We start from the raw sequence: 10,449 nt of genomic DNA, 5'->3' as shown, positions 1-10,449 counted from the left end.
GGAGAGATCAGAGGAGTAGTAGGTAGAAATCCAAGAGAAAGGCACTGAAACACTACTGCACAAGATAAAGAGATGATTACAAATGAGATCAGAAAATTAGAAACCTTTTTTACTCTGATGAGTCTGAGATGATCCACCCATCATTCACCAACCATCCCACTAGCAAAAGGCGAGCAGAGAGGGCTCACGCACGCTCACCTAAACCCGCACACCCCGGCGTGCCCGGGCCCCTATTTAAGGGCGGCCTCCCCCGCCGTTTCCCTCCAAGAAGAGCACGCCTATCCTCCGGCTCTTCTTCTCCACCACCACCTCCTCCTTGTGTAGCCGCCGCGGCCCCCTAGTTAACCACCGTCAGTGCAAGCAATGGCGGGCAACGGCCTGATCGTGGAGAACGACCCGCTCAACTGGGGCGCGGCGGCGGCGGAGCTGGCCGGGAGCCACCTGGACGAGGTGAAGCGGATGGTGGCGCAGGCCCGGCAGCCCGTGGTGAAGATCGAGGGCTCCACGCTCCGTGTGGGCCAGGTGGCGGCCGTGGCCGCGGCCAAGGACGCGTCCGGCGTCGCCGTCGAGCTCGACGAGGAGGCACGCCCCCGCGTCAAGGCCAGCAGCGAGTGGATCCTCGACTGCATCGCCCACGGCGGCGACATCTACGGCGTCACCACCGGGTTCGGCGGCACCTCCCACCGCCGCACCAAGGATGGACCCGCCCTCCAGGTCGAGCTGCTCAGGTAAAAACCATCGTCAATTCTCCATTTCTCCCTGCTCGGGTGGGGGCTTGGCCAAGGCTGCGATGCATTCATGTTTTTTTTTATTCCTGACATTCATTGCCTTTTTATTCCTGAGATTCATTCATGTGCTGCCGCTGCAAGCCTTCAACCATCCATGCAAAAAACGGTAGCAACCCACCCAGCATCAATCCTCGCGTTCAATACTGAATTGCCTATACAGTGGTAGTAGCAGTAGATGAGCACCTCACTGTAGCTAAGAACGGTGACGAAGGCCCAGTGTTCCAGATCTGGTGCCGCGGCGTTGGGCAAAGCACAGAGCACTTGTTCGGTCGATGCAACGTCTTTTTCCCAACCCCCAAAACCCAGCTGAAAGCGTAACTACCGGTCCTGCGCTGCGCCGCCGAGCACGGTTGTGCCGGATGGCATGGCATGTTGCCTATAGAAATGCATGGCAAGGAGTAATACGACAGGCCGGCGCGGCTGCCGGCGGCGGCGTGCCGGCGTGGGACAAGTCAGCAGGGAGTTTGGCAGTCCGGCCGAGCTTTGTAGGTTGTGGGGAACAGTCTGGATAACTTTTCTTGCTAAATCCAGACTTTTTCTTGGAAGTTTTCGCGTGAGACGAGTTCACCTGTGGATCTTGTAGACTGTCACCCATATCCATATACTCCAGCCTTGAGGACTCGAGGTACATCGGTGACAAACTTGATGGCACTGTCGCCAAATCCAAATTGCCAGGCCGTGTTCACAGTTCAGCCGGCGGGCAGCGGGCTCCTTTCTGTTTTCCTGCAACTTGGCAGTTACCTAACGGCTTTTGTCGCGATCTGTGCACGCGCGCGCCCGCGCTGGCCGGGCCAGAATCTGAGACGATCCGTCGACTGACCATGAGCGCTCCCGTGTCCCCCCTGCAGGCATCTCAACGCCGGTATCTTCGGCGCCGGCTCCGACGGCCACACGCTGCCGTCGGAGGTGACCCGCGCGGCGATGCTGGTGCGCATCAACACCCTCCTCCAGGGCTACTCCGGCATCCGCTTCGAGATCCTCGAGGCCATCACCAAGCTGCTCAACTCCGGCGTGAGCCCGTGCCTGCCGCTCCGTGGCACCATCACGGCGTCGGGCGACCTCGTGCCGCTCTCCTACATCGCCGGCCTCATCACGGGCCGCCCCAACGCGCAGGCCGTCACCGTCGACGGCAGGAAGGTGGACGCCGCCGAGGCGTTCAAGGTCGCCGGAATCGAGGGCGGGTTCTTCAGGCTCAACCCCAAGGAGGGCCTCGCCATCGTCAACGGCACCTCCGTCGGCTCCGCGCTCGCGGCCACCGTGCTGTACGACGCCAACCTCCTCGCCGTCCTCTCCGAGGTCCTGTCCGCCGTCTTCTGTGAGGTGATGAACGGCAAGCCCGAGTACACCGACCACCTCACCCACAAGCTCAAGCACCACCCGGGCTCCATCGAGGCCGCCGCCATCATGGAGCACATCCTCGAGGGCAGCGCCTTCATGAAGCACGCCAAGAAGGTGAACGAGCTCGACCCGCTGCTGAAGCCCAAGCAGGACCGGTACGCGCTCCGCACGTCGCCGCAGTGGCTGGGCCCGCAGATCGAGGTCATCCGCGCCGCCACCAAGTCCATCGAGCGCGAGGTCAACTCCGTCAACGACAACCCGGTCATCGACGTCCACCGCGGCAAGGCGCTCCACGGCGGCAACTTCCAGGGCACCCCCATCGGGGTGTCCATGGACAACGCCCGCCTCGCCATCGCCAACATCGGCAAGCTCATGTTCGCGCAGTTCTCCGAGCTCGTCAACGAGTTCTACAACAACGGCCTCACCTCCAACCTCGCCGGCAGCCGCAACCCGAGCCTGGACTACGGGTTCAAGGGCACCGAGATCGCCATGGCATCCTACTGCTCCGAGCTCCAGTACCTCGGCAACCCCATCACCAACCACGTCCAGAGCGCGGAGCAGCACAACCAGGACGTGAACTCGCTCGGCCTCGTCTCGGCCAGGAAGACCGCCGAGGCCATCGACATCCTCAAGCTCATGTCCTCCACCTACATCGTCGCGCTCTGCCAGGCCATCGACCTGCGCCACCTCGAGGAGAACATCAAGACCTCGGTCAAGAACACGGTGACCCAGGTGGCGAAAAAGGTGCTGACCATGAACCCGGCCGGCGAGCTCTCCAGCGCGCGGTTCAGCGAGAAGGACCTCCTCACCGCCATCGACCGCGAGGGTGTGTTCACCTACGCCGAGGACGCCGCCAGCGCCAGCCTCCCGCTGATGCAGAAGCTCCGCGCCGTGCTGGTAGACCACGCCTTCAGCAGCGGCGACGAGCCCTCCGTGTTCTCCAAGATCACCAAGTTCGAGGAGGAGCTGCGCGCGGTGCTGCCCCAGGAGGTGGAGGCCGCCCGCGTCGCCGTCGCCGAGGGCACCGCCGCCGTGGAGAACCGGATCAAGGACAGCCGGTCGTTCCCGCTGTACCGCTTCGTCCGCGAGGAGCTCGGGTGCGTGTTCCTGACCGGCGAGAAGCTCAAGTCCCCCGGCGAGGAGTGCAACAAGGTGTTCGTCGGGATCAGCCAGGGCAAGCTCGTCGACCCCATGCTCGAGTGCCTCAAGGAGTGGGACGGCAAGCCGCTGCCCATCAACTAAGGAGAAGAGGAGGAGAAAAATACAACTACACTGCTTGTATGTCCAGATCGTGCCGTCGTTCTTCGATCGTTCGTTGCATTGGGTGACCTTTGGTTGTATTATTGGTCGACCCATATAGTGTGCCTGTGTGGCGTTGTTCTTTGTGTAGCTGCTCGGCAGCAGTTGTATTTGGGGTGAACCATATGCTACGTACCCAATTCCTTCTTCTGATTATATCCTAATAGAATGTTTTGCTCCTATAGTACAATGTCTCATGTTTCTGCTGCATTTGATCGTTTCAATCAGATTCACCACATCTTGTATAACAAACTCAGAGGAGTTCATTTTTTTTTGGCTAATTCAGGGGAAGCTGGATGCCACATTTCAACAACAAAATCATTGAGACAGATTGCAAAAGTTCTTTTCTATATGGTGCCTTCTATTATATTGTCGCTAACTTGAAAGAGTGGCAAAAAAGGCCCCTTGCTGTTCTGCTAATCATTGCCATGTTGCTGATGGTGCTGTGGAGCAGTCACTGGGTATACTAAAATAATGGCTTTGGGACATGATGGCCAAGTGTGATGCTTTCTCTGATCTTGGCATGAAAATTGTATTTCGATTAGGTTGCTGCTTTATTAATATCTGACCTGTCTTATGAAGCTACATATTTTATATTAGTGATATACTGATGTTGCGATCCTTAAGGGTACATTTAGATGAACAGTGACAACAAGGCCAGAAATGGCACTGTCCCGGTCTGTCAGTTGTTGCAGTGGCTGGAACAAGTAGCTTTCTCAAGCCAAAAAACTATATCCCAGAAAATTAGAGCAGATGAGAGCTTCTACGGTTCTACCTAACACAGATCGACAGCTTTCCGCTTACCTACCGCGGTGGCGAAGCGAATGCGAGGTGTCATCACGAGTAAATTTGATTTGATAAGCATGGGAGTGAATCGTACGTGTTGGTTTGTCAGCTGAATTCGTTCAACTCGGACCACGAACTTCATTCTACTCTGCAAGAAAAGCTCGGAAAGCAACACAAACCGTAAACTACAGAGCCTACGGCCTACCAAACCCCCAGAAACTTTCTTTGCAGGGATGAAAACAAGATCTGGTCACTGAATGAACTCGGGCAAGCCGCCACAGCATACTGCTTGACGATCAGTAGTGTTGCCGAGTCAGCATGATCCTTTCTTCTGACCGGGCTTTGAGGTAGACAATTCCAGCTAGGCTTCAGTAACATGATGATACTCTTTTTAGAATACGCAGGAGAGCTGCGTATCATTCAATTAAGAAGATAAACGGAAGCACAAAAGTTTTACAACGCAAGCCAACCCGGCGCACGCACACGGGAGTGATCACGTATGTCAATTACATGCATGTTCGATCTAAACACCCTAAGGCAGCAGAGTTAAGAAGGCTAGAATCGGGAGGTCACCGTATACCCCGGCCAACCTATGTCTGCTAGGGACTTTGCCCAACATAATGATACTCTGACTAGCTACAAACTGATTCGTTTGGACTTTGGAGGCTTCAACGGGTAAGGTAAGGCCAAAGCTAGTGCTTAATCATGTGCAACTGTCAAAGTCATTGGCATGTGATTATCTTTCTCTCTGCAGATTGGTACTACGTGAGAGTTGCTAATTCATGGTCATGGAAGGTGCAGAGAAGCCATACACTCCAAGACAGCTAATGGTTTGATGCAGGACGCCTCTGTTGATGTTCTTGAAACTGAAGAACAAGTGCAGGCTGAAGAGAAGCATGTGCATTTTTTTTTCTTTTTCTGGTTCAACTAAGACAACCATGTGCAATTGCGCATCCATGATCCATCTGCAGGATCACTATGGCCAAGTGGCTCCTCAATCAATAATATTTTTGTTTGATTGAAAAGAAATTGAATAAACTTTTCCTAAGGAAAAAGAAGGCTGGCAGAAGAATTATACATTGTACGGTCCAATCAGGATGATACAACATGTACGTGCGCTTTTGTTTATGTTTTGACTAGCAAAGTGTCAATTCAATATTGCTCCATGAGAGCCGGCAAAGAATTGGTATAACACTACTAACATGTCTTTCTTTTTTTCTTTTTTGGAGGAAGACAGGTCTGACATGATGTGAATATGTCCGTGGAATTGAGTTTACTAGGACAAACATTATATTATATTGTTGATATTAATATGCAATCATCCTCCCTGTTTTTCCTTTTAGAAAAGAACAGAAATGTTAAGGGTCTGTACATAAAATACCTGTACCAGAACTTTTATTTGAGAGGATATTTTTCATGAGATCTGCGCAAATTGTATTATAAGATTTTGCTATTTACCGTTGAATCATTGTTTGAAATTGGGGTTTTTGGATACAAAGCCCTGAGATTCAATACAAACTAGAATTAAATCATTAAATTTCTGGGGGGAAACCCGGTCTCTCTTTTTTTTCCAAAAGGCTCTTAATGCTGTACAATTTCAGGAAAAATCGTGCTAGATTTCTCTCAGGAAAAAGGAACTTGTTGTGATAGAGAGATGTGCATACAAACTACGAAGTGTTGGTTATTCACTCCTGGGTATCGTGCATATGTTCCTATATATGTTTGGTACACCATGGTCCATGCATGTGCCCTTGCCATATGCAACTAACCACCAATGGTGCTGGTAACATGCATCGTTATGCCTTGATCTCGCCGCAAGGCTGGATGATAACCCCCCATCAAGCACATCATTAAGCAGAAGTACAGCCGTACAGGACAGATAAGTTCCTGCATCCGGTTATGACCATGACAAACCACCGACGATCGAGAGCCTATAATTCTGTAAATCCCATGTGAATCACAGTGCTAGCTTCTGCTTGCTTCTTCAGAATTCAGATGGCTGAGCAGAGCCAGTAAGGCATGTGTTCCTTTCATCTACCAAACAAGAACTAACGTTAGTCACTTAGCCTATGCATCAGGAGAACAGAGGGGTGCATCTCGTCAGTTCTGTGGTAAGGTTGGTGAGAAAGGGATGTCTGGTTGACCTAAACTTGGATCAGATTGCTACTGCTGAACTGTTGTTGAAAGTTGGCTCCAACTACTCTACTCCGACAGAGAGAGAGAGAGGAGTAGCCAGCCTACACATTGTTCGTCCCAACCCTACGTGCGTGCGAACATGCTCCCTTCCTGTCCCACCAAAAATTTCATAGGCTCACAAGAATATTTCCACAAGGAAGTCTTGGGTCTTGACCCTGTCGGCCTTGAACAGACCCTTTAAAAATTTCAGCTCGACGGCTCTGTCAGCGTCAGTACTCAGTAGTCGTACGCACGTACGCGCTGAAAACTATACACGGGAATGATTGTCCAGTACTTCTACGCAGTAGTGATCTGGAGAGAAAAACACATGCAGGAATAATTGGATTACTTACATAGCAACCTGAGAAATATCTTGGGACTCCGTCCGGCCTCGTCGTCCGGAAAGTTTCAGTACACGCTTGGAGGAACTCGAGAGATGCAGTCTCTGGTTTCTGCCACTGGAGTTACACGTGCATGTTACGTTGGTGATGCCATGCCAAGAAAAGTTGCCGAGGAGCTTAGCCTCCTGATTAAGCAATGGATCTCGGTCGTAATAAAGATGTAACCGATCTCAGCTAAGAAGGTGTTTGGAAGAGGGGTGCTAAACACCCCCACCTTAATCCATTTTAGTCACTTGTGCTCCCAAACAGGAGAGCTAAAGTTAAGTGTTAAAATTTAGCATCCCATAATCCATTAGTCACTTGGGGGTAGCTAAAATGGACTAAATGAGCCAAAAAGTGGTCCTTGGACCACTTTCCTCCCCTGCCTCCCTTCCTCTCTCTTCTCCCCGCACTCTCTCTCTATCTCCCGACCTCCTTCGCCCGACCCCGACCCCACCGCCGCCTCTGCGACCGCCACCGCCTACGCCTCACCTCGCAGGCCCCGCCACCATCACCGCCGCCGAATCGGAGCCCAGCCGGCCCCGCCACCGCCGCCGCCGCCGGATCCGAGCCTAGGATGCTGCACCGACTCCACCCGCCTCCTCCGGCCGGATCCGCCGCCTGCCTTGCAGAACTGCTGCACGGCGGCCTCGTCGTGCTTCTGGATGCGTCACCGCCGAAGCCGCCCAGGGACATGCCCACCATGGAGCCGCCCAGGGACATGCCCAGGTGTCGGTGGCGATGAGGACGATGATGCCGAGGAAGGACGCGAGCGCGAGCTTGGCCACGGAGGGGCCGGGCTTCTTGGGGTGGTGGTCGCTGCCGTCGTCGCCGAGGAGGCCGAAGCAGGAGGCCCGCTTGCTAGGGTCAGCCTCAAGGTGCGGCTACTTCTTGGCGTCCCCAGCGGCGAGGGATAGGTGGTGGGGCGGCGAGAGGTTCTACTTGGGGCTGGGCGCGGTGTGGCCTCGCATGCGCCCCTGTTGGGCGAGGGCGAGCTGGTCTCGCGTAGGGAGCAAGGAGGTCACGTTGGATGGGATTGCCTGATTGGGATTGGTGGCGAGGCGAGCGCGAGCGGTGGAGGATTTCGCTTGGGTTTTTGGACCAATTGCACGAAGAAGTTGAGAAGGAACAAGCAGAGGAGGGGTAAAGGAGAGGAGAGAAAACAGGGGTAAATGGATCTTTTGTCAACACAAGTGCTAAACTTTAGCCCCTCACCCAAACACCCCAAGGGCTAAACTTTAGCCCCTTCATTTGAGTGGGCTAAACTTTAGTCGACGGTTAAATTTTAACCCCCTCCTCCCAAATAGGACCTAAGGCTAGTCCCAGTGCAAGGTTTCATTGCATTGTTTCTAAGGATGCCACATCATTCCATGAGGTGTATTCTCATGAATGAAACAGGGAGTCCCAGTGCACAGTTTCATTTCACGATTTCATATGCCATGACATTTAATTGTGAGGCATGTGATTGGATATGGTTAGATGAAATGAAACTCTATAGCTCCCAATGGAAGTTTCAATAGGTTTCATAGTCTTGGAAACAGTGTATACACAGTTTCATCCTGATGAAACTCCTTCCCTCTCTCACTTCATAACTACCATGCCATGTCATCACATATGTTGATGTGTCACCGTATTTAATGTGCATGAAACCTCTATGAAATTTCCACTGAGATTAGCCTAAGATGAGTGCTGCTGGCGAAGTCTCACAGTAGTTATGATGCCATACCAGAGACCGGAGATTTATTTCTCAGTCCCACCGGAGCCCGTGGGAATCTTGGGCCGCATGCTTCATGGAGCTTTGGCCCAACTTCATAGGACACTTTCCGTGTTCCCGTTTTTGCGCGCTAACCTGGATAGCAGTAGACACTGAGGCGGACAATTCGAGGAAGCACGTAACTGCATTCTTACCCGGAAGGCACAATCACACAAGCTGGAGCGTTCCCAACTCCAAAAACCCAATGGCTACAAGGCAGGGAAGGGGTCGAAGCATCGACGTGACCGCGACGACCCGATCCCCTCCGCTACCGCGACGCCGATGCACTGCTCTGGTTGCTTCAGACTTCGAACCTAAAACCTCCAGCTTCCAATCTAAATACCAACAGAAAGAGATAGCCAGTGGCATCATAGGTTGCATACTGGAATACTTGTGCATGCTAATTGTATGACAACGAGAAGCTTCAGTCTAATGACAAGAACCAATATTTCGACTTCCAACCCCTAAATTTTACAACTTCCAATTAAAATATCAACAACGAGCTTCAAATCTCACCGCCAAAGAGTCCCTTGTGAATTGAACTCGACTACACATTAGATGCTTCACCGATATTCCTTAACAAGTAAATTGCACTCACCATACAACAACTTGTCAGATTGATCTAACAACTTGAAGAATGTTTAATATAGTACAATAACTTGCAAGGTGGGTGTACATTGGTCAAACAACTTGTAAAATGTTCAATTTAGTATATAACTTGATATGTGGGTGCAGATTGGTCCAAGAACTTGTAGAATGCTAAAATTAGTGCAATAAATTGGTAAATTGGTGCATCCATAGTTTAAATGCTGTAACAAGCAATATATTTGCTAATGCCGGGTAGCCAGAATATATTCACATCGGAATAAGTTATTGAGCATTATTTGACTATTGATATTAGGGTAAAATATTTGGCACACGACTAGAACCTTCGGTGTTTAGAAAATTAATGTTACGTCTTCGTATTAATTATTCTTTATACAATGGTTTAATATTAATTAGGGATATTTATTCATCCTCACTGTATTACATTTTGATTATATGCATTTTTGTTCAACTAAAAAAACACCAATATATTAAAGCATACTAACAATACCTTTTAGAAATTTGGAATAAATATGTTTTTAAAGCCACATGTTTAGAAAGTAAAGATGAGCTAAACTAGCATAAACATATATGCTTCTCTCCGGTTGTTGAATACATGGGCAGAAGCATAGAAAAAAACCTAAGGTCATAGGATCTCTCTTGTGGACTTTAGTCTTTCAGTGATGCCAATGATGATAATTCTAAAATTTTATTCAATTTTAACTAATGAACAAATAAGTCATGTACACATGATCAATGATTTTTATTGACAAAAATAAGAATTATTGATCAGAAAAAAATTCACATGACCATCTAACGTTTAAACTGTAGCTTACAAGTTGTTGCTAAGTTATTGTACTAAATTAAGCTAAGTTATTGTACTTAGATTGAATATCTGTAGGTGTACCAATTTACCAAGTTATTGTAAGAATTTTACAAGTTGTAAATTGAGAAAGTTATTGTATTTAGATTGAATATCTAGATTGAATATTTTATAAGTTGTTGAACCAATGTAATATTTTATAAGTTGTTGAACCAATATATTTTATAAGTTGTTGAACCAATGTGCTTAGATTGAGGGGGTGTTTGGTTCCCTTTGCTTATTTTTAAGCAAGTGTCACATCAATGTTTAGATACTAATTAGGAGTATTAAACGTAGGCTATTTACAAAACCCATTACATAAGTGGAGGCTAAACAGCAAGACGAACCTATTAAGCCTAATTAATCCATCATTAGCAAATGTTTACTGTAGCAACACATTATCAAATCACGGACTAATTAGGCTTTAATAGATTCGTCTCGCCGTTTAACCTCCCTTATGTAATGGATTTTGTAAATAGTCTA

The 10,449-nt window shown here is 49.7% G+C and overlaps 1 protein-coding gene across 1 annotated transcript; it reads left to right on the top strand.

Annotated features, from left to right (window-relative positions):
• Window positions 1–251: 251 nt before the first annotated feature.
• On the top strand, window positions 252–3,609 carry LOC101766005 (phenylalanine/tyrosine ammonia-lyase). Its single transcript, XM_004973610.2, has 2 exons — window positions 252–728; window positions 1,637–3,609. Exons 1-2 carry the CDS (start codon window positions 364–366, stop codon window positions 3,366–3,368), a joined length of 2,097 nt encoding a protein of 698 aa, XP_004973667.1. The 5' UTR covers window positions 252–363; the 3' UTR covers window positions 3,369–3,609.
• Window positions 3,610–10,449: the final 6,840 nt, after the last annotated feature.

This window comes from Setaria italica, chromosome VI (assembly GCF_000263155.2).
Source record: "Setaria italica strain Yugu1 chromosome VI, Setaria_italica_v2.0, whole genome shotgun sequence".
Taxonomy (NCBI): Eukaryota; Viridiplantae; Streptophyta; class Magnoliopsida; order Poales; family Poaceae; genus Setaria; species Setaria italica.
This window is presented reverse-complemented; position numbering and strand designations above follow the sequence as displayed.